This window comes from Vidua chalybeata, chromosome 1 (genome assembly GCF_026979565.1).
Source record: "Vidua chalybeata isolate OUT-0048 chromosome 1, bVidCha1 merged haplotype, whole genome shotgun sequence".
NCBI classification, from domain to species: domain Eukaryota; kingdom Metazoa; phylum Chordata; class Aves; order Passeriformes; family Viduidae; genus Vidua; species Vidua chalybeata.
In genome coordinates, this window is record NC_071530.1 from 75,088,274 (window position 1) to 75,113,445 (window position 25,172).

A 25,172-nucleotide genomic window follows, 5' to 3' on the forward strand; every position below is an offset into this window, starting at 1 on the left:
ATAGCTATTGTTTATATTTTCTAAATAAATCTTAATCACACTTGTGGGATTAGGGAAGTTTATTTTCAATTTATGTAGAAGGAGACCCGGAACAAGGAAGAATGTACCTAATGTTGACTAGAAGATCACAAATATATTTGGAAAATACAATCAGTATTAGCTGAAATTTTCTTTGGTGTCTGTTGGAATGGAAATTGATGCTCTGACACCTCCAAATAGTGTCATATGCAACTAAGTCTGCTTTGGATGTTTCAGGTACTTCTGTGGTCCAAGTTACAGCTACTGATGCCGATGATCCTTCATATGGAAACAGTGCCAGAATAATTTACAGCATACTTCAAGGGCAGCCATATTTCTCTGTGGAACCAGAAACAGGTAATGAAAATTTTCATTATTTTCATTTACCATAAACTTTAAACCTTTTCTTTAATTTAAAAGACCTTAGATCACATAAAAAATGTAATTAAAAACTAACTGAAATGAAACAGCATTTCTTGATTTTTCTCATGATTTATAACTTTTATAATACATATAAAAACTCAAGACATCTGAAATTATGAAGTAAAGTAATTTTACAGTGGTACTATTTATTGCTTAAGATTTAAATAACATTTCTGATAAAGGCAAGAATAAAGGGTTTTTTCTTAGAAAATATTGTTCTTTTTTTCCCTAATGATTCTACTTAGATTAATAAAAGGTGTTCTTTCTCTTAAACCTTGAACACAAATATCTTGAAGCATTTTTAGCATGAAATTGGAAAAGGACCTGTGATGTAGAACAAGTATTCAACAAAGACATATCCTCTACTGAAGACTACTATAAGACTACAATAAAACTTATGGACAGAAATTTGTACTTTGAAACATTAAATGAATATTTTAGAGATTTATTTCAGACTAGTATAAAAAAAAGATGCAGCAGATTGCTGCACATAAGCAACAAATATATTATTAGCGATTTTGTTTTCCAATTTATTTCTTTTAGGCATCATCAGGACCGCGTTGCCGAACATGAACAGAGAAAACAGGGAGCAATACCAAGTAGTTATCCAGGCAAAGGACATGGGAGGCCAGATGGGTGGATTATCAGGGACCACCACTGTGAACATCACACTGACTGATGTCAATGACAATCCACCTCGCTTCCCCCAGAGTAAGCTGCATTTAATAGTTGACTTGTGCTGTAAGAGTTAAGCAATCACCATCTGGTTTAATTTAGAGTAAATCTAGATTATGGGGCACACATAAACAAAAGGCTTATGTGCTGATTATTATTATTAAAGCAGTATATTAAATGTTAAAGCATTTTTTTTTGGCTAAGAAACAGCTACATGATCAAATATAACTGCAATAAACCTGGAATTCCTCCCAGAAATATGGGGAGCAATAGTAGGTGGACTCGTAAGAGCATTAGAGCAATGCTTTTGCTTTCCTTACCTATTGCTTAATTCCTGCATGCTCTCCCACTGGAGAATAAAACATGTTGTAATTCTGGATATGCAGAAATGTTTGAATTGAGGTATCTGCTTAAATATTTAATCATGAAGAATGTGGAAAAGGAATTACTCAAAGGGAATCAGACAGATTTGTACTTTTTCAGCTATAGAGCTACAAACCAACATAGAAAATTTCCCAAATTAAAGCAAATTACATTTAACTTTTTTAGGGTTTTTTTACAGCTTTAGTGAAGGTTTTTATAATGCTTTTTGCCTTTTACCACTGTCAAGACTTTGTATCCTCAAACCAAAATGTAAAAATAATCTTGGTCTCTATCTGATATGGAAATATTAAACTATGTAGCATCAAACTTGTAACAGTTAAGCATTTTAAATACATTTGAAGACTTTTGCATAAATTGAAGTTACAATATTTGCATGATGATTTAGATTTACTTAATACGTAAAGGATTTAGAGTATCCTCACCACACAATTTATACACTCTGTATAATTCCACTCAATACAGTAGTTACTGATGCACTCTTCTTGATCAAAATAACAGAATCAGCTTCAAATTATGCTCTTTATGGCAGAACTGGAGTACATAATTATGTTCAATTTAATATTGAAGTTAATATATATGTGTTCAGCTAAGATGTTTATCAGCATGTAATTTCATATACACACTTGAAATAAAAAAAGTCATGCACCATTGAGTAAGTAGAATTTGTGCATTTCTACAAAGGTTGTATTCTGAACAGAATTTATTGTTAATTTATATATTTTTTTTCATTTTCCGCATTTTTTATTTATTATTTTTATTATTTCCATTTGTATATAGAAGATTATGGTATTTCCATTGTTGTGTAGGACAGGAATGCAGTATTACTCTTCTCTGGACACACTGAAGAAGATATTCAAAGAGGTATCATGTTCAAAGCCTTACAGAACAAAAAAAAAATAACAGTTAAACTTAAGACAGCGTAGAAGCTTCAAAAGTGCATATTTTTACTTTTCTTTTTCCAAATTTTCTTATTTCCTCAACAGTGTGTTAAATTAGAAGTTAGAATGATGGAGTCAACTTTCTATATCATTTTAACATGACTTATCTGGGATTCCAACATAATATTTGAGAGAGAGATGTAGCATGTATTTGAGATGTATTTGAGAGAGGATTTGATGTAGCATCTCTGCATTTTTCTTTAATGTCTGTTTAAATCAGATGTGTCATTTGCTTTAAAGAAACCTAATTTTGCTCTCATGGGCTTTTGTTGTTTGATTTTTCTCTCTACTTTCTCTCTGCCAATTTCTTTGTTAGATATAAATGCATGTTCCATTGGAGATGAAAACTAAAACATTTATAAAGATGACATGTTTTACTAGATATATGAAAGTAAAAATAGTTATTGACTTTTAAAAAAATATATATTTAACCTCAACATGGAAATAGACATTATAATGATTCATGATTTTAACAGAGTTCAATGAGACTGCTGGAATTGAAACTGATTAAGTTAAATTATTCTTATTCTATTCCAATAATAAAAAAACCCAGATATATTAGGTTAATGAAACAATAATATTCATATCAGATTTATAAATTATCAGGCTAAGTATTAGAATGCCCATTATGTTTCCACAGGACTCAGCATATTACAGCTATATGTTTCAATAAAATGTTTAATATCAGCTTAAATGTCTCCCACAAGAAACTCATATTAAAATTGTAGAAAATTTGACATAATGTATTATACCATACTTTCTTAAAAAAAAAAAAATAGAAGAACCCCTAATTCCTCTGTTGTTTACATTATGAAGCAAGAATTCTTCAGAATATCTTTCTCTTCTAAAAAATATACTAAAACCCACATAGATAACAGTGATGATGAGATTGAAAACTTTTTCAAGGTGCTACAGAAAGGTCTTCAAAGACCTCAGACATTGGATCTTCGCTTCAACTGTAATATTTCCAAGTGTCCTCAGAAGTAAGGAGATAGTGTTGACCAGTGATAAACGGAAAATGTGATTTATGGACTTAGAAGCCTGAGTCTGAACGAAACTCAGTGCACCTGAATTATGGCAGCCCATGTATCCTGTGAGATTATAGCCTGTAGTACTTTATAATATTTACCCTCACATTATATGCCTATTCAAGAGTGGATGGGAAGAAGAGTAAATGGAAAAATGAGATTGGTTTTTCATTCCTTATGACTGACTGAAGTATTTGCAATCCCTAGTGTGTAGACTTTAATCCTCAAGCTGATTTCTGCTCTCCTTAGTATATGGAAAAGTATTCTTTTCCTTGATCCTCCCATTTCTTTTCCTGACATCTCACTGGAGTAAATGCAAAGAGTAAACTACTTTCCTTGAGAAGAGAGAAATAAGATTGACAGCAGAGTTTTGCAAGGATGATTCTACTTTGGTGTACTTTGTATTCTGATACAGTGTCCAAACCTGCACTTCATCCTATATTAGTCAATGCATTAAATGTCTTCAGTGACAAAAGGAATAAAATGAAGCATCTCATACTATGGTGGAGATTTCTAGAAATGGATAGGCTAGATTAAAAATTATCTTTTAGATTATAAGTTTCTGGTTATTTTCCCTCTCTGTTTCTACTACCTTATTAGCAATTTGTGATATGAGCTCTTACCACTTTGTAGGCTAAATAATGATTTGAGTATTGCACTGGGAGTCAAAGCAGTGTCCACAAGGCATAGGGATATAGTTTTAAGTGCTGAAAATAAAAAAAAATGAGTAGTTGACACTTCATAAAAATAATTATAACATATAAATATTAATTGGGGATAAAAAAAAGCAGCCTTTCAACATCATCGCCCATAGTGCTGCTTAAGTGCTAAACTGGAGATAATTTTTCTTTTGCCTTTTTTTTTACCATTAGTTGATTATGGAGAGATTCTCTACTAGTGAAGTATTACAGGTTTAGATATTAGAGAAAGGTAATGAAAATATTAGAGAAAATGCAGGATAAAATATTCAGTTGAACATCAAAATGTGACTGAGCAAAAATAAACACATATAAATAGAATGTGGGGTGTACATGGCCATAAAGAATTCATTATGCTGCTATATGTCTGTTTCATATTAAAATATGCTTAAGTAAAATTATACAAAGAAATTAAATTTAAATATTTAAATATTTTTCATTCAATGTTTAATTGCAAACTAAATATGAATGCATGTATTTTTCAATTTTTGCATTTTTGCTTTTTTAGGTTTGTCAAATGGGAACATAATAACATAATAGAACAGAAAAAAATAAGTCTGTAGAAGCAGAAACAATCTCTAATGACCCAATAAATAATAGGGTTTTCTGGTAGTAAGTGTCACTCTGTAGCTGGCTTGTAATACACCAATAATCCTCAAATGACTCATGCTTTCCTGAGTTATGATAAAGTCGCGTTGCCAGTGACTTTCCCACAAAGCCATGCCAATCTCTCCCCATGATTCTTCTTGATTGCACAAAACTAATATGCCCTTAATGGACTTTTCTGTACTACTTATTTGGGCAATGTATTTATGTGTTGCTTTTTGTGTAGCCTGTTCAGCTTTTTACTGTTGTGGTTGCTGTGCTTTATCATTTCCATTTTTGTGTTATTTCAAGCATACCTCTAACTCCTTTAACTTAGGTAGTCTCTAAGTAGAACAGAATATCTTGGAAAACTTAACAAAGGCCATAGAAGAAAATGTTTTCCAAGAGAGATTTGATGAATTCACTTTCATCTTTGGAATGACAACTGTAGATGCATTAATTTTAAAATATTTTTTCTGAGAATTCTTCATAGCACATTATGTGCCCCACGTGTTTTTCTAGCATATGTTCCAACAGATGGGATCAAATCTCAACGCTTATTTACAGTTTTCACACTAAGCCTAGGACATAGAATGCTAAAATATATGGTAAGATACTTATTTTAATTTTCTGCAGCATGTCTGAATGATGACAGTTTTATTCCTATATATTTTATCAGCTGTATGACACTACCATAAAGGGATATAATTGAGATAAGAAAAGTAGCACAAACCAAGAATTGCAATATTCATAAGCCTATTTAAGTATGAATTAACTGCTTTAACAAGTATAGGCACAATTTCTGCTTGTAGATTTTTAAAACACCTCCCCCTGCATTAATGTGTTATTCAAATTTATTTAATATGATATCTTGCTATCTACTTTTGAAAGCTGAAATGTCAGCCTCTTGCATAGAATTGGCCAGCAAAATCAAGGAGTCCTATTCATGTTATTGCCTCCATGATAAAATACATGTAAAATCTATCTTGAAGATTGGCCTTACACATTGAGGGGTAAAAAAGAAGAGTGAAGCCTAACAAGAACACAAAACAGTCTTTCCAGATGATATTTCAGGAAGGAAAGAAAAATGAGGACAAGAAACTTACAAGGAAATGAAAGGCATGAAGATTGCAGATATAGTTGATTCTTCTCTGAGACAGAATAAAAGTCTTTCTCAACCCTACTTTCCTATGGATGTTTTTTCTACAGTTCTGTTTTCAGTCTTCTTTATAAAACTTGCCTCTGGATAGTTCTCTGCCTCATATTTTGTCCATTGTCTTAGCGTTAAATGTCAAGTTCTCTAGAATAAAAAAATACACAAAATTATGTTATCAGCTATTGTGTCACATCAGCTATTGTGTTACTTCATGCATGTGTACCGGCTTGTGGGGGTCCTGAATCGCTCTTTGTCTCTTTGACAGGTACCATCCATCTCCGCATTCCTGAGTCCTCCCCAGTTGGGACAGCCATTGGCAGCGTTAAAGCCACAGATGCGGACACTGGAAAAAATGCAGAAGTAGAGTACAGGATTATAGATGGTGATGGGACCGATATGTTTGATATTGTGACACAGAAGGACACACAGGAAGGCATCATCACTGTGCGAAAGGTGTCTATTAACAGCATTCACTAAATTATTTCAATATCAATGTTATGTCACAAGAGTTCATTGCTTTTAGCATGTGATAGCACATGCTAATTGCTTAATATTTGCAAGCATCTCCCATCAGTAGCTGAAAGGTACTATTTCCTTTTAAGATGAACTGGAAATAGAAGGTGGTGACCATATCTAAGATGCAGCATAGGTTTAAAACCTTCTAAGCAAAGAATGAAAAAGTGGACAAGCCCCAATGTGTTAGCACTAATTATCTCTGTGATTTCAAATGCTTCTTAGGTATTTCTATAACCTGTTTTCTTCAGCAAGCAATCAGCAGCTCACTCACTAATGAGACACACAGATTTTCCTTCTCTGTGAGATTCTTATCTACTTGGGTGAGATGAGATCTGTATGCCAGAACACCGACATAAGTTGCAAACTTGTGAGAGGGCTGCCACATGAGCAATGTGTATGTAATGAAGGTGTTCCTGGTCCAGAGCTATCTTTAGTTCTGCCCTCTATCTTGCATTGTCAGAGCACTTTCAAATGCTTGTCTTCTAAGTCTACGATGTCACAAGTAGAAATGCCACTCTCCTACTCCCCAAAAATTTCCCTTCCAGAAGTCCCTTGGTCCTTGTCTTTAGGACATCTCAAATGAAACTTTGAGATGAACTTCAAAGAGTTCAGGCACAATTTTTAAGATAAAGCACTGTTTATATTAGCTCTTAAGCACAGAATAATGAAATAAACAGTGATATAAAAAATACCTTCGCATCTCTTGATAACGGCAACCAATAAAGAGAGAAGTTCTACAAAGAGTGCTCCTTTTTAATTTCTGTGTTCTATTATGTTCATAGTCAGTGTAGTTCTTTATCTAAAAAAAATTTAAAAAAACAAAGTTTGAGGTCTTATATTTTTTATTTTCCTAGTTTAAGAAGGCTTCTCTTGAGATGCTCTTTTCTTGCTTGCATCAGATTTTCACACAATTATATTAAATCTATAGCATCTTGAAAAAAAAGTCTAGTAGCTGAATCAAGCACAAGAAATTTCCTAAATTAAAATACAGCAATTCCAAAAATGTCAATAAATACTAATGAACAAGATCTTCTGATTTTGTCATTAACAGTCTGACAGAATTTGCATTTTTCAGGATGCTGTCTCAGTCATGAATAAGTAGTTCATTCAATACCACAGACAACAGCACTAACAAGCAAGGAAGGAGATGAGAATGCTGAGTTCATTGATTCATTAAAATAGTCTCTTTTTTGTTGTTGTTGTTATTTATCCACTTTGATTGTAATTTCTGTTTTCAGTGGTGAATAACTACAAATAGCTTGTGTTCCTTTACAAAGCCTGCAAGTTATTAAGTCTGAATTTATTATGTGCTGTAAAAGAACTTTTTCTATACAAATTTTTCCTTACAATTTCTCACAGACAAAATAATTGATTTTCCACAATTTCATATATTTGGGCAAGACTTTTGTTCATTACTGTGGATGTGCTGGAATGCCTGTATAATCCAACGGTTTCATATCCATGTTCTGCACTGTAGGTGGACAAGATGTCCAAACTGGATGTGAATGTTGTGGTAGCAAGTTTACATATTCATGGTGCACATTCTGCCAGATTAAACCAATTAGAATAAATCAGGACTAGCATGTCTTCTTTGCTTTTAGGATTGAAGCCAGTGTCCCTTAACAGCTGAATGATACACTTTACAGACACACAATAGCCTCAGATCTAGGTTAAATAGTTGCTTTTCTCATTTGTATTCATAGATACTCTCCAATCTGCTCTGACTATTTTTTTAAAACAGGTCTGGGGCAGTGGAGAAACTCATTCTTTCACTGGACTGCATCTTTCTGCTTTTGAATAGTGTGTTTAAATATCTAACCTGTCACTTTGGCATCTTTAGTGAACATTAATTAGTATTTAAAAGCAGCTAGGCAGAAAAAAATAAGTCATCAACCACCCATTTTAATGAATGAAAACCACCAGTTCTATATCTCTCTGAGAATCTGTGGGAGTTAATAAAGTCTTCTTTGTGTCAGAAAGGTAGATTTTCAGCTTGCTCATTTCCTTAGAATCATTAATTAGCTAACACTTTTCATCTATGACAGCTAGAAAAATGTGAAGAATTAGAATTATTTTCTATCCAAAATGATTTCTAATTATAACCGTGAACTGCTCCTCCTCCCATTTAAAAAGGAACTGCTGACAAAAATGTCAAATATATTAAAAAAAAAAAAAAAACCCTTTGATGTCGGATTCATTAAATTAAATGAAAAAGAATAAGATTAAACCCCACTGTTTCTCTAAATATAGAGAGCTTTGACACACACACACCTTCATCAAAAGACACCTAAAACATTCCTGATATTTAAGACACATTATATAGGTTTGACAATAAGAATACTCTGGTCATTTTTATCCAGGCATTTACAGAATTTCCTATGAAATATCAGTGTTATTGTTCTGGTATGTTTGTATTTCCAGTCAGTATCTCAAGCATTTTAAGTGGTTATATGATTGTTTCAAATCCATATTCTTGTGAAACAGCTGCAAAATTCCCTGAATAATTGGTTCATTTGCACTGAAAATCTTTTTGTCATTCATGCTGAGATAATTTAACTAATATACAGGAAAAAGATACTTCTTCTAGAAACAATATAATTTCTTATTAGACAAAGTGAATCCCATGGGGGGAAAATATTAACTGTGTTGGTGTTCCCACAATGCAGGGGCAGGATCTGATAAGGCTTGAGCCCTCTTCAGTTTGCATTATGTACATAGGTCAACATCTGCCAATATTTAAATCTAATTTAATAAAATTTATCGCAATTTTCATTTTTAGCCACTGGACTATGAGACAAGACGACTTTATACTTTGAAAGTAGAAGCTGAAAATACCCATGTGGATCCCCGTTTCTATTACCTTGGGCCTTTCAAAGACACAATTATTGTGAAAATCTCTGTAGAAGATGTAGATGAACCTCCTGTTTTTAGCAGGTCTTCTTACCTTTTTGAGGTGCATGAAGATATTGAGTTGGGGACAATAATAGGAACAGTAATGGCACGAGATCCTGATTCTGCTTCAAGTCCAATAAGGTAATACTTCAGTGTCTGTAAACACATTATTTGCTAAAGAAATTAATATAAATAGTTATATAACATTAATTTTACATAGAGGTTTTAGGTTTATTCTATTATTTATTAGTGTCCCAGAGATAGACAGAATTGAGAATGGTGCAATCTGTAAACCTACAAATATGTCAGGCAACAGCAATTTACTTGCACACAAGAGACACATAAAATATTTTCCAGTGCCACAATTCATAAAAAACTTGATTTCAAGTAGGCCCATCAGGATTGCTATTTACTTTGCACTGTGAACAGCTTTTAGAATGCTGATGAAAGAAGTTCTAGTCTTCAATAAAACTAACATAATGTATGAAGTAAAAAGAAATACTTATCATATTAAGCCAAATAGTCTTAAATATAATTTCTCTAGAAAATAGCAGGGTTTTGTTTTATTCTAGTTAGAAGTTATTAAAGTAAGCTAGTAGTAAAAAACCAAAAACATTTGAGTAAGTCTTTATTGCACTATCAGAAATTTTCATTGGCTGTTCTAATTTCCTTTTTTTGTTGTTGCTGTTGTTTTTATATTCATTTTGGCATTGACTTGTTTATTGGGGTTTTATTTGTTTGTCTTTCATATTTACTGCAATTGCATGTAGTGGAGTGAGCAAACAACAGCCACCAAGACTGTAGAGATGCTATTTTCATATAACAGCATTTTTTTCATTTGGCTCAGTTTAGTTAAGTACTGTAAATGAAACCAGATGCACTTGATGAACAGTTTAGATCACTCATACATTTTCACAGAAACGTAAACATTTGTTTCTATTGTACTATACAAGTGTACTATATAACTTCTTTAAAAATTTGGCCCAATTCTGACACATATTCTAAAAATCATTCTATATTTGGCAAAATCCTACATTTAATTCCAAATCAAAGGTTCAATTCTAATTTGAAGGCAATGTTAAATATTAAAAAAAAAAAAAAAAGAGAAAAGAGAAATTTTCTGATACTAGTTTGACACCACCATATCATGTTGGTGGACATCATGCCTGCCAGAAGTATAGCAACTACAGAAATATAGAAGGTCCTCTAACATCTGTGCATGAAAGTTCTGCATGTCAACTTATTTTTATACATGTTTTTTTTATCTTGATCTCTAGTGAATTAATACATCCTAAATAATAGAAGCTGAGCTTATAGCAATACTTCTGAACAGCTTGTAAATTAGCTGTCAGTCTCAGTCTGAAGAAACAGTATATCAAAGACCATTTTCCTTTCAGGATTAAATTAATTCTTTAATTATACATTGAAATTCTGATTTTTTAAAATAATTTTCTTATAATCTTGTAAAAGCTCCAATTATAAAATATTACGCGATTGTAATATTCTTAAAATCCAAATTTTAATTCCTTGTTCTATGGAGCTAACCTTCAGAATTTTCAGAAGTATTTATAGAAACTAAATATATGTCTTTAAATATATGTAAATGCTTCTTTTTCAAAAACTTTGTAATATAGAACATAAAACCTGTACTTACTTGTGAAATACATGTTTTCATTGACTTTCTATAATTTTGACAATACTTTTTATTTCATAATCATATTTAGATTTTCTCTGGATCGTCACACTGACCTTGACAGGATATTTAACATTCATTCTGGAAACGGGTCCATCTATACTTCTAAGCCACTTGACCGTGAGATATCCCAATGGCACAATCTTAGTGTTATAGCAGCTGAGATTAGTAAGCTAATTTGATTTTCTTTTTCCTTTCAATCTTCCTTAGCCTGTAAAGTTACAGCTGCAACTTTGTGATGAAAACACCCCTCCTTTATTTTCCCCTTGCCCTTTCACACTAGATGTTCTGGAAAAGTGAACTGTGGGGTAACAGCAGCTGTCTCCTCATTGCTCTTTTCCTCACCTCCATCACTGACCTTTAATGCCCAAGTTACTTCTGAGATGTTAGCTAATTGAATTATAAGACTGGAGTAATTCTTTTTATTCATTTTCTTGGGGGGCAATAACATGATTTTGCTGTTAAAATAACTGAGTTTAGCATAATAATCTATGTTTTTGTCTCTATTATTTTCTTCACTTCCTTAGAAATATTTTCATTATCTCTTCGTATGGTATCTACACCTACAGCTCTTAGAATCAATATAACTTACAAGTCCCATTCAGTTTCATCCTGAAGCTGTAGCATTTCTTGGACTACTTAAAACATCTCTCTGTAGATAATTTCATGTTAAGAGTATGAAGAGAAGAGCAGATATCCTCCTAAACCTACTACATTATTGACAATACCTTGAATCAATGCACAGAAAATTTTCTGAGGGACAAAGGTCTGATCTTTGAAATCAGAAACTAAGAATCACTTCCTCTCAAAGTCACTAATTTTTTTAGGGCTAATTCTGTATCAGTTAAAAAAAAATGGAAAAAATACTGGTCAGCAGTGAAACATGGCTGGCAAGAGTTACAATGCAGAGAACTAAGTGGAACATTGCGTCCTGCCAATTAATCATTCTGCATAAGAAAAAAAAAAAAAAAAAACAACAAAAACAGAAAACATTCAGAGTGCTGTCCAATGCTGTACAAATTATTTTCAGATTTATATAATGATGAAATTTAGCATCCCTGTATGCCTAGATCTTAGTGCTAAACTTATCTCATTGACAGAAAACTTAGAGAAAAATTATATTGTGGACATACCTGGCATAGGTAGCATTCTCCACAGAGATATGTTAATTTTGGGGAAAGAAGTGAAGAGGAAGGTTTAGATCTTTAAATATTTTAAAATGCTACCTGTGAAGCATGACAGAATGAAAGCAGTGTTAGAACTCAACTGGAAAGTTAGTACAAACATACAGAAGGCTATTAAAAACTGCATCCTAAACTTGGAAATTGAAATAATTCAGGATGTCAAAAAAGATCCTCATCATTCTCTTAAGCAAAGGTGTTGCTGATAACAAGCCAGTGTAATTCCAGTTGCTCCTAAATGTCTTTTGTTTCATTGAAAGCAGAAGAAAAGGAGGGGGGAAATCAGTAATTTGGAACAATCTGTTATTGTTGTTACTTATCCAGTTCCATTAATGTAAAAAAATTATATCATTCTTAAATACCACGCAGCAGAATTCCAAGAAACAGCTGCACTTTTTAGACCCAGGCATTATTTATCATTTTTGGTATGGCAACAAGATCAGCAAGTGAAAGCAGGGACACTCGTATTCCTGAATTAACCTATACTAACAAAAGAGCACTCTAAATAATAGTATGATTTGGCATTTGGCAAGGGGGAGGTTATTCTTGTTTCTGAACCTAAAGTCTGAAAATCTACATTTATCTTTTTAAAGGCAATTTAAACATGAAAGAATCTTATTCTAATAAATTCTATACCAAATTTTTGGAGGAGTACTTTCATTTGTTTTGTTGGAATTTCTTTGAGTGGCAAGAGAGGAAAGTCAGACTTGAAAATTTTTCAAGATATGCATGTGATCAACTAAATTAACTCTATCCCACCCAAAACCAACACAATGCACAAATGATGTCTTTTATGTCTTTTCACTGTAACCCAAACTAGATCACAAAGAATTTCAAAACCTTACGAAACCTTGAGCCCACCAAGTAATCAAAATTGTTATGTTAGTAGTGGGCATACTTTTCATACACAATATTTGAATACATTATTAACATTTGCAGCCACATATCTTCATGAAAAACTTAATTGCTCACTAAATCACAATACTTCATTTTTTTTTACTCTACACAAATAATTTCCTTATTTTTCAGAAGGCCTGATTCTGACTTGTTACTGGTTTGTACACTAAATATTAACCAGATTCAAACTTCATCTCGCATGTGTATTGCTCATGAAATTTGAAAGAAAAAAACTCTTAATAAGAAAATAATTTCATGTTTCTTCTCTCTTCTGCTGTCAGACAACCCCAAAGATACTACTCGTGTTCCTGTCTATGTAAGAATATTGGATGTTAATGACAATGCCCCACAGTTTGCTGTATTCTATGACACTTTTGTCTGTGAAAATGCAAGAGCTGGACAGGTATGCCTTTGATAAACCCTTCCCACTATCCAGTTTTGCTACAGCACTCAATTGTAGATCATTCTTGCCTATTGCTTAGGAAAAAATCATATCCAAATTAGCTTTTGGAATGTTAAAAATGAAAGCAAATAAGCTCTGTAAGTGAGGCTTAGAGTGAAATGTCAATATGTTACAAGCGCATCAGTGTTTCAGTCACCACTTTTCCTTACCTAACCTTGTACTGCTGTTAAATCCTGGTGAGATATGTCCATGACATGGTCATGATTCACTTTGCCCTTAATTTCACAACATAGATCATTATATGTAACCAAAAAGTTCGATCTATATTTTCAATAATTCTCCAGTAGCAAAATTCAGATAGATTTCAATTCATGCTAATGGTGATTACAAACAAAAAAATCTATTGCACATTTTTTTCCCAAATGTCATCTTTCATCATCACAGCAAAAATTTCTGAAAAGAAAACTTACATTTTTAAGTGGTAACATATTACTTTATTTTGCTTCTTAGAGGCTACACAATGTGTACTTCAATTGAAGTGAAATGACTGTACTGCTTAATATCTAACGTCCAATAGGCAGTTGCTTATTAGAACTGCTTAATTTTTTTTTCCTATTACATGTCCCAGAGCATAATCAGCCAATAATAAAGCCTTTAAAATGGTAGCAGTAGTACCTCAGTGCAACCTTTTCAGTACATTTGACTAGAATGTGGTACTAGTGCCAGCTTGTCATAACTGTTGGAGTCCCACAGGTATAACATTCAGGTTGTATTGCAAATTTCACATTCAGGTTGCCATGCTTCATTCCAAAGTGACATCGGTTTAAACTTATAACACAGAATTTGAGGCCCAAATTTATAATGCATAAAAAATCTAAAGGCACTGAGCAAGTGCATTTGTTTGCTGTGACAGTCACAAGAGAATCCAAGGTGTTAGATAAAGAGAAATCACTAGCTAAAAATGTAGAATTTTGGACAGTTGAAGCATCTACTAAAAATGCTAAAATAATATTTTAATAATTTTCAATATGACATATGGATTAAGACTTGTAAAAGAAGAACATTGAATTTTCCTCTTCCAGCTTCACAATAAAAAAAAACATCCTGTGTTTAAAAAAACATAAATGCATGAATCCATAAATTTTACTCCTCTCAGGTTTCAGAATTTTTTCTGTGCAGGTTACTAGTTCTAGAGTGCACAGGAAATGTTAAAGAGACCAGTTAAATTTCCATGTAAATGTATTTTAAGGAGCAGTGTTTTCTGCGCTATCTAGATTATTAAAGTCAGTATAATTTAAAATAAAATATAAAAGTATTTCTACATTGCATTGTTTTACGGCTTACAATCACAATAGGCTGTCAGTTAAAAAGTTGAATAAAATAGCACTAATCACTTATAACTAATAAATGAGATGCTAAATAAGTTTACACATCCACAAATTCTTATTTAAGTTGTTATAGGGCTCAATAGTGTCTTTATCACAAAAAACCTGCCAAGGTTATTGAGAGGACCATAAATCAAAACATTTTTTTAAGAAATCTGAGTTGCAAATGATTGCTTAAAGAAAACAATTTGCAGGAAGAGAAGAAATGTAATGCAGGATAACATGAATAATCAATTTGAATATAATTATATTCTTCTTGTTTACTGGCAGCTCATAAATAAGACTTTTTATTTTTCAAATTCAATCTGTCCTAAGAGAATGTAATCAATCCAAGCTGAACATGGTTCTCTGAGCTTGATTCCTCCCACATTTCTGCTATTTTTCTTCCCTTTCTGGTTTTCATAATTACATTTGATCCATGAAATTTATATCTGTTAGGTCACTGAAACTAGCGATGCTGCATCAGTCACAGATTCTGCAGTATTCATTTCTGTATTTCCCATCTACTAAAGACAGGCATTATAACGAATATTATACTTTTCCATGTACTTAATTTATACAGAAGCCTAAATTTTTTACATACATATAAATAGACACACACATACTATATATGATACCTGGGCAGGTGCACATAAATCCATGTATACAAACATACACATATATGCAAATATATAGCAAGAGAGAAATGCGACTTTTGTAATCTAAATGACTCAAACGGCCTGTGATTGTTTTCCTGCTTGCTATTACTGCTGATGTCAGCTTGTACCATGAACTTACAAACTATGCAAATATCCTATCTCAAAAAGCTCAAGCTATACACAAGCAGCACTTCTGGCAGAATGCTATTTTAATAGTTGCTGTTCTTTTGACCCCCCCCAAAAATGAGGACAGTCTTGGTGTGATGGCATAAAGAGGACACAGGCATTCATGTGACCTACACAAGGCTGACTCAATAGGAGTTCAGGGAAATAAAGCAGCAAAATGCTCAGACTGCTGCAGCCCTGCAACCAAAGAAGTTCAGCTGTCCTCTGCCCCCAGGTGAGAAGAGCCAGGAGCTGGGCATCTGGACAGATGGAATCCCACTGTTTTTGTCAGCTCCCAGCTGTCACATGTCTGGCAGCTCAGCTGCCAGCCTCCAAAGATCCTCTAATGTAAAAGATAATCAGTTTAGGAAGCAGAAGTCAGTCCTGCTTTAGAGAGATCTTGCATGGAAGCTGAGTATAACTTTTCGATATATTCATTTTCCCTATAGTAGATGTCAGAAGAGAGGCTCTTCTTCTCTATTTGTAAATGATCTGCCAAAAGAAAAGAAGGCAGGAGTTGACCTTGGTCAGCAGCCAAGTGCCCAACGAGCTACTTCCTTCCCCCTCAACAGTATAAGGGGAGAAAAGAGGAAAAATAAATGGCTTGAGAGAAGGACAAACTTACAAATTACCATCACTGGCAAAACAGACTCAATTTGGGGAAAAGTAACTTAATATGCTGTCCATTAAACATGGGGTAGGATTGTGAGAAACAAAGAACTAAAACAACTTCCCTTAATATCCCCCTTCTTCCCAGGTTCACCTTCACCCCTTCACTACTTTGTTTTCTCTGACACACCTTCCTCCTCACACTTTTCCCTGCCCCAATGTGAACATTCCCCATGGACTGCTGTCCTTCAGAATAAATCTGCTGCAGCACGGGATCGCCTTCAGGTCCGCAGGGAAATCCCTGTCCCGCCGGGCTCTCTCCCAGGCCGCAGGGCCATCCCTGCCGGCTCTCTCCTGCCCCCGTCCCTGCTCCCGCTGTCCCCTCGAGGCTCGCAGGGCTGTTTCTCGCTCGCTTCCCCTCGCTCAGCCCTGGCTGCCGGGCAGGTTTTTGCCCTCCCTTGCCCAGGCTTTCCCCGGGGCTCTCGCCCGCCCGCCCGTGGCTGAGGGGCTCAGCCGTGCCCTGCGCTGGGGCCGCTGCAGCCGCTGGCACCGCCTGGGGCCGGCCCGGCAGCCCCGGCACAGCCCCGGCGCCAGCACTGGCACGCCCTCACTTGATTCAAATCTAGTGCGATGTTTAAATGGCTTGTTATTATCTTGCTGTTGCTAGCAACATTTTGCCAAATCTGTACATCGCTTGTCATATGGACAAATGTTATGTGAATAGGTCTAGCTCATAATGGATTCTCTTTCAAAGACCTTTTAAAATATGAATCATGGAGTCTATTTTCCTTTTTCTGATAACTTAATTCAGGATAGATTATATAAACACACTAGGTTTCTTGAACCAATTATTTTTATGCTGCACTTCATGTTATCAGCTCATTTGACCCATATAACAATGGGGATGACAAAAGCATCAGGGATGCTTTTCTCACCATAATCTTGCTTAAACATGGCTTTTGGGATCTTCATATTTCCAGAAATTTCCTTTTTATATTCACCAAGTGTCTTTCTAAAAATAGCTAAAATTCATATCTATTGAAAAACTAAAATCCCTGAAGTTTTTTTCTAGAATTCAATTTTCCCTTCTTATTTTTCAGATATTTCTATAAAAAATTCTTAAATCCTTTAATCCTGAAGTGTTATTTTATCTTTGCTTGTTGCATCTCTTTCATGTCTTTTGACAAATGACAATTTGTGATCAATTTACTTGGAATTGTGTTCTCTTTCTTTCCCAGTTCCCCTGGTTCATTCTTACTTTAGTTTCTTCACTATATAGCCATAAATCTTATAACTTCCAGTGGTTTTATGAGTATCAGAATTTTGTCATTGCCTTACCTTTTTCAAAAACTCTCAAAGGTTTTTTATTTGGGCAAGAAAAAGTTCCTGAACTGCAAATTAATGTAGGGTTTCTAAAGAGTTCTGCTTTCTTTTTCTCAATAGCATATTATATTTTCTTTGTCCTAAATTTAAAAGCAAATGTATAGTATATTTTAGAAGAAGACATTTACCTAAACAGTTGATGGAACTGATGCTTGCAGAGGTCCTACCAAGCAGAAAGATTAATTTTGTTGGAATAAGCAGACCATAGAGCAAACTTTTTTTCCAGTGGTTTATCAGTTTTTTAACGACCCTCATAACTGCTACTGGGCCCTTAATTTCCTGCCTGTTATCATATAGAGTAACATCCTTGGCTTCCCTGCAGTTACTGCTTTGTGGCATTTCTAGAAAGAAGTGACTTAGAGTGTTATATCCCTATTTACAAGGTAATTGGGGTTTCCCATGGCTGGCCAGGTCTAAGAGAAAAAAAACCTGTTTAAAACCACATGTAAAACAGGATTTATCATGTTAAAATAGTAATCAATATTATCAGGAAACAGTTTTCAAACTGCAATATAATGCTTGCAATTCTACACACTCTTTTTAAATTATGATTATGAACACTCAGCAAATCAGCTGATTTTCAGCAGCCTAATACCTACAACTAACCATATTCATGGTCTTTAGTTGTTAAGTAAAATGAACTAGTGTTTTTTAATTTCATTTTGTAAATACCTATGAAATTCATATGCTAATTGCTCACTAAATAATTAAAATATTAATTCTTCAAAAACAAATAATATTCTATGCTTGCATTATCAGTTTTATTCATTTAGAAAGTTATTGGAGGATTATGCAAGAAAACAGATTTAGAGAAAGACAAAACTCCTGTTGAAAAAGCAAGGAAGCTGCTATATTAAAAGAAGTCTCATCCTTGCCTCATCAAGATATTTACTGCTATTTTCTGGATGGACAAGAGAGAAGTTGGGAGTTAGTCGTGCGTTTTTAAGGCAAACAGGAGTGTTCTGCAGTTGTTGATGTTAAAGATGATCAGAACTGACAAAAGCTGTGATATGAAGAGAAATGGCTGTATTTGGGAGAACTGGAAGAGGAAAAACAAACAGGGTTTAACAAGTACACCACAGGGAAGGAATAGTGTTAAAAATTAGATCTAATTCCATGGCTGAAAAAGCAGTGCAATTTAAAATGATGGATAAGAAATGAAGAATAAAAATGATCTAGACTAAAGATAATCTATATTTGGCAGTTAAACTTGAGAACATAACTGAACCTTCAAGCATGCATGCACAAAAATCAAGACTTAAATTCATTTTATATGCCATGGTATAAAAAAAGCCCCAGGCTGAAATTAGGCAATAAAGTCAAAAATAAAAGTCAAAAAAAAAATTTTGCTTGGGAAACAATATTTAGCCACTCTTAAGTATAGAAATTTCAGTGAAAAAGCCACATATTCACTTACCTGACAGTTAAATAAGTACTGATAAAGGGCTTGCCATTACTTTCCCCCAAAAATACCCAAAATTTGTTTTAGGCATTGCAGAAAGCTCCGAGTCTGAGTATGGAACTGACCTGGCACAGTTTACTCTGAGAATTATGACACCTGATTCTTATCCCACTGCAAACTTGTGCATCTCTAGGGTGTGCTACAATGTTTTACAAGAGTAGAAATATGTATAAAATATAACTGGCATTTTTAATCTCAGGAATCATGATGGTGTGTTCTCCTATACTAATAAATAGAAAAATCATGTTTAAGAAAAAATGCTTTGATGTTGAAATGTAATTTGAAGCTTTAACTTCCCTTTCAAAAAATATCTGTTTGATAAAATGCCATTTTTATCACAAAAATAGAAAACTTTGTGTGAATTGCTATCTTAGGTTTTGATTTGAATTTAAAATGATGAATCAAAGATGAAGTATAAACACTACCAGCTACAGCTAAAACTATTTTTTGCAAGTTTTGTCCACTATGTAGCTACAAAGATATAGGTGCACATGTACTATCACATGAAAAATACAGATGTTCTTTTTCAAAAAAACTTATATAAGACACTTGTTGAACATTTGTTTAGTTTTCATATTTTACAGAATAAATATTAAATCAATATGTGCGAATGCTAAGTTATTCCAATGCTTTTCATCTTCTTTGATCAGACAGCTCTATCAAAAACCTAGATGTATTTGTTCTTTTTGTTGTTGTTGTTTGTTTGCTTGCTTTTTTTCCTGCAGCTTATTCAAACCATAAGTGCAATAGACAAAGATGACCCTCTTGGTGGACAAAAATTTTTCTTCAGTTTAGCTGCCGTTAACCCTAACTTCACTGTTCAGGATAATGAAGGTAAAATTCATGCCTGTTACAAGGAAGGAGTTTAATCTTTTCTGTCTGGCTACATTCCTGAAAGATATGCTTTTGATGTCTATCAATATGTAGAGAAGCTGTGAAGGTTGCTACTATCAAGAATACTTTACCTGAATGAGGTTTAGGACTTCTACACTTCTATCTGTGTAGGTGAAGCAAAAATGTGATAAAAAAAAGTTGTAAAGAAAATCAGAAATGTGTTGGATTTGGGTAAGAAATAGATTAAATACTTGACTACAAAAGAAAAAAAAAGCTTTCAAAAATTACTTCAGCTGACAAGTTGAGATTTTTTACTTTAGCCTTTTGTCACATAGTTCTGATTCCCCAGGCCTTCTGTTTTGCTTCTTTCTGACCATTAATGAAAATAATGGTTCTGAGAGCCACTTTGGCTTTTCTTTTGATCCTTTCTCAAGCTGTCTTTATCAGAAAAAATTTTCAGAAGCTTCTGTTGGGAAAGTGAGACTATGAATTTTGGCTTTCATTATTAGTATGACTAATTGAGAGGACTCTAAATTACAGAAGAAATAAATAAGAGGGGACGTGGTATCAACCTTCAAATGTGTCAAAGTCATAAAGGCAAAGGGAATAATCCTCTGTTCCTGATGACTATTTCAGGATGTAGTAGACTACAAACAACAGCAGAAAAAAACTTCTAATGGTAGGGAAAGTGAAATAATTAAATCAAATAGTTTGCATACCTTATAAATTCCCTTGCCGAAGAGGTATTTAAAGATCCATAAGACACATAATTTTTGATGTTGAGTGAAAACAAATAATGTTAAAATACATAAAACCAGTGAAGGGAAGCAAGAAAGAAAAACTTTGTGTTTCACATCTTGAAGTCTATGAAAAAATACATGATTTAATATTTTAAACAAAGGTTATATCTTGGTCACTAGGTCCTGAGTACAGAGAGGTATAGATCTTGATATTTCCTTACTAACTGTAATTATTTTCTTTCTTTTTGCACGTGGGTTATTTTAGTCGTGCCTGAGGTTGTCAAGATAGCTAACCACATAGCTCAGGCAACCCACAAATATGATGAAAATTAAATTTTCATTGTAGTGCACGCTAAACCTGTATTTTCTCTCTTTTGGACTAAGCAGTTTTCAACTCTGTTATTGACTGCCACTCTAGCATTGTGGCTCTAACAGTAGAAGAAATAGTCTCTTGGTGTTATTCATTCCTTCTCTTCCTTTCCTTCCCTCTGGCCACTCAGTGGACAGCTTTTGATGCTCAAGTATCCTGCACACAACTAAGATTTGTCTGCTTCAGATACAGCTTAGTAAGTTCATTTATCAAAAATGTGCAGGAATACCTACCATCTTTCACATTTCCTGAATTCCTAAGACAATTTCTATCCAAAAAAAGCCCTACTTCATGTGCTAAGGTACATAATTCATTGTTCTACAGTGTGTTGAAAGCGGTGTAGCAAATCTCATACTGAGTTGACAGCATTCCTGTGGGTGTTGTCACAGATGATCCGTAGAAAGAATCTTCAAGAACAGAGTACTTGTTGAACTGCACAAAGTTGAAGGTTATTTTTCCTCGGTTGGTCGCTGCGTTTCAGGGTTTCAGCCCTGAACTGTAACTGTGTCACACACTGCATGCATTAATCTATAAAACATTTTAAGCTTTGAGAAATCCTCTTTTCAAACCACACGCCAAAGTGGTGCAGAGGCACAGAGAAGCAGGCCAGATGTACCTAAAAACCTATAAATAGCTTTCTGATCAAATGGGAATGTTGTTAGAAAAACAGAGATATCACTATGATATCAGGATCTATTTTGAAGTCATATAAAATACGATAATTTGCATCTACTAAGTGATATGGTTTCTGTTTGTATAGCCTACAACAGTATCTTTTAATCTATCTAGATAACACTGCCAGGATTTTGACGAGAAGGAATGGCTTTAGTCGACATGAAATAAGTACTTACCTTCTCCCAGTGGTGATCTCAGACAACGACTACCCGATCCAGAGCAGCACGGGCACGCTGACCATCCGGGTGTGTGCCTGTGACAGCCGGGGGAACATGCAGTCCTGCAGTGCTGAGGCCTTGCTGCTCCCTGCCGGCCTCAGCACAGGGGCACTGGTGGCCATTCTCCTCTGCATCATTATCCTGCTAGGTAAGAAAAGAAACGTGTCTTCCTCTACCCAGGAACAAATATTTAAGGCCTCACTCGTTTCACAAAAGTATGCAGGTTGATATTAATGATCCTGGATTTTGCAAGAAGAATATAACTGCAGCTTGAAATGAAAAGGAAAAAAACAAAGGCAAACCCTCGTTATCAGCCAATTTAACACTAAATAAGAATTCAAGCTTGGGACTGTTAAAACTATCACTGTGCAACCAGAAGCTCATTTATGTTCTTGTGTTAAGTTGTCCTAAAAAAAGAAAGTTCAGAGACGATGAAAAGTATAATCAAAAATTGCTTTCATGTTTTTAATTTTAAAAATTTTTGGAGGAAAAGGCTCTTTTTTATTTAAATAACTATTAAAAATCAGTATGCAGTATAAATTTCAGATATAATATAACAGTAAGCAGAAATTTTACTATGTCAAAGCCCTGTCTGTCCAGTGATTTCAGTGCAGTAATAAATAAAAAGGAAAATTTTGTAAAACCTCCATTTTGTGGTTTGCAGAATAACACTTAATGACCTATAATTCAACTCAAACCCACTTTTTAACAATATCCTTTGAGCTTGAAAAAGGAAAAATATCTTCAGAACAGACCTGGCTATTTTAAAGCACATTACAGCTAGAGAAGGAGCATGCAGACAAGTTCATGGTCCTGTAAAGCAGAGCACACAATGTGTGCAAAATAGGTTTTTGATATAGACTTTACTGTGCTACCATTATACAGTAGAGGTGTTTATCCAGTTATCAAAAAAAATGAGTTGGTGAAATGTAGCTGAAATATAGTTCTTGTACCTGGTGGATTTGCTGCTAAGAAATTGTTAAATAAAGATCTTTACCCATTCTTTGTTTCCCTCTTTAAGTTATAGTGGTGCTATTTGCTGCTCTGAAGAGGCAACGAAAGAAGGAGCCTTTGATCCTTTCTAAAGAGGACATCAGAGACAACATTGTGAGTTACAATGACGAAGGTGGTGGAGAGGAAGACACCCAAGCCTTTGATATTGGCACACTGAGGAATCCTGCAGCTATCGAAGATAAGAAGCTTCGGCGAGACATTATCCCTGAAACGTTATTTGTGCCACGGAGGACTCCTTCGGCGCCAGACAACACGGATGTCCGAGATTTCATTAACCAAAGGCTAAAAGAGCACGACACTGATCCCTCTGCGCCGCCGTATGACTCGCTTGCAACTTATGCCTATGAAGGAAACGATTCCATAGCTGAATCCTTGAGCTCCTTGGAGTCAGGTACTACAGAAGGAGACCAAAACTATGATTACCTCCGAGAGTGGGGCCCTCGGTTTAATAAGCTAGCTGAGATGTACGGTGGAGGAGAAAGTGACAAAGACACTTCTTAACCTACAGTAGGCTACTTTTTTCTTTTTTTTTGAGCGGAAGTAATTTTACAGACACCTTCTGCACTCAACAGTATTTAACATTCAGGAAAATTTTCCTGCCACTCAGCACAATGGTTTCCTTTTAAAATTTGTTTTAAACTTGTCCATTAATGTCATTCATTCTTTCTAGTAGGATGCCACTTGGAATATATACAACATTTTATTTAATCAAACTTCCAAGAGCCAAAGCTATGGAAATTCAGTGTTGTACATTTTAGTAAGTAAAATAAAAAAATATCTTACCTTCAGAAATTTGAACAGGGTGATAACCCCTTAAGCAACCTCATGTACAAGCCGCTTCTGTTAGGTACATGTCCTATTCCTGCAAGTGCAGCTTTTAAGATGGCGACAAAGAAAAAATTCCAATATGTCCTGTTCTGTACATTAAAATAAAACAAAATGTACACGTGGTGTTAATAAGTGTAATATGCAGCTGGTTTAAAAAAAAGTTTGTGCAACTTCATTTCATCAAATTCTATCTGCCAATGTTTTATATTTATATTTTTGTATTTATTTTTAAAAAAATAAACCAGTTTTTACAACTATGTTAATGCTTGCTTGCCTGTTCTGGCCATGAATTTCAAGCTTGAAGAGAACATGGAATTTCTCCAGTGACATCATAACCAACTGCTAATACTTCTGTGCTGAAGTATTCTTCATACATACAACACAGTCTGAAGTGCTTGTGCTCACTGAGGCAGGAACAAGTTATACACTTGTTTGCTCACAAGTGCTACTTTCTACACTTCAGTGTTTATGAGCATTTTTTGGTTTAATTTTTTAACTAAACTAATCATATTCTAGTCTAGAAAGATGAATTACTATCTTGTGTCAACTTGAATAGCCTTATTCTAAAAACATGCTGGCACAATTTATCTATCCAAACACATAACATCAGTTTTAAAATCTCAGTTTATTTGTTCTATAGTTCTCCATTTTGAATCATGCTTACATTATCAGAAGTGATCTGTAAATGCAGATAAAGCGTAACAGATAAAATCTAAAAAGATGCTCAATTATTTTTTAAACTCTATTTTTCCAAAGACAAATAATTTGCTGACAAACACTATGTGTTGTTTTTCAACCACCTTTAAAGTTGTCAGTCAGAAGACTGAGAAAGTGTCGTAAAAACAAGCATCCCCTCCCCTCAATATACTGAGCCTCCTCAACTCTGGTAAAAAGCAACCTGAGCAACTAGCCAACTGTAACCAAAAGTATACTTTAACTATCACAAAATAGAGTAGGTATCCAAAACTATTTTGAAATGCCTCTTCTTTTCCCTTAATCTTTAGGTTACAGAAGTTTTGTACTAGACAAGCACTGAAGACAATTTTGAAATGCTGCTGAGATTAAATAATTTCAGAGCCAAAGCAGTATGTTAAAAGGTCAGTATTAGCTACTGTGGGAGAAAAGCACCTGAAGAATTATTCCTCCTTGCTTTCACTTAGCTAATTATTGGCATAACACCAAGAGATATTGGAAATATAGAAGTCCTTTGAAAAGTGGAATGCTGCATTCTCTTTCAGTTGGATATTTCTTCTCCTTAATGGGCTGATAAAACCCAGTGAAGTTGAAAACTGAATACACTACCATTAAGCAATCTATTTTGGTGCAATGGAGACCAAATTTTTATTGACTTGATATCAAGTTAA

General features: G+C 34.2%; 1 protein-coding gene and 1 long non-coding RNA gene across 7 annotated transcripts in view; one reads left to right on the forward strand and one right to left on the reverse strand.

Moving 5' to 3' along the window:
* CDH10 (cadherin 10) overlaps positions 1–25,172 on the forward strand; it is a 103,948-nt gene that overhangs the window by 70,375 nt on the left and 8,401 nt on the right. The window contains exons 4-13 of one of the 3 annotated variants that reach the window (XM_053945535.1): positions 256–375; positions 985–1,152; positions 6,171–6,358; positions 9,201–9,454; positions 11,038–11,174; positions 13,366–13,487; positions 19,855–19,963; positions 21,863–22,114; positions 22,988–23,371; positions 24,813–24,905. In XM_053945535.1, the coding sequence (XP_053801510.1) occupies positions 256–375; positions 985–1,152; positions 6,171–6,358; positions 9,201–9,454; positions 11,038–11,174; positions 13,366–13,487; positions 19,855–19,963; positions 21,863–22,114; positions 22,988–23,371; positions 24,813–24,844 (1,766 nt within the window). In that variant the 3' untranslated portion in view covers positions 24,845–24,905. Of the gene's footprint in view, positions 1–255; positions 376–984; positions 1,153–6,170; positions 6,359–9,200; positions 9,455–11,037; positions 11,175–13,365; positions 13,488–15,887; positions 15,911–19,854; positions 19,964–21,862; positions 22,115–22,987; positions 24,066–24,812; positions 24,906–25,172 lie in introns of those variants that run through there. The other 2 variants (XM_053945524.1, XM_053945546.1) reach the window with 2 other exon arrangements.
* LOC128789494 (uncharacterized) lies at positions 287–22,006 on the reverse strand. Of its 4 annotated transcripts, none has more exons than XR_008431425.1 (8): positions 21,925–22,006; positions 12,140–12,232; positions 9,366–9,469; positions 7,114–7,220; positions 6,129–6,248; positions 5,856–6,049; positions 4,090–4,173; positions 287–357 (listed from the first exon to the last, which is right to left on the reverse strand). It is a non-coding gene; the product is annotated as an uncharacterized LOC128789494 (long non-coding RNA). The 4 variants fall into 4 exon arrangements; XR_008431424.1 differs by lacking the exon at positions 287–357 and adding an exon at positions 1,706–2,377 and having other exon boundaries at positions 6,175–6,248; XR_008431422.1 differs by lacking the exon at positions 287–357 and adding an exon at positions 1,706–2,377.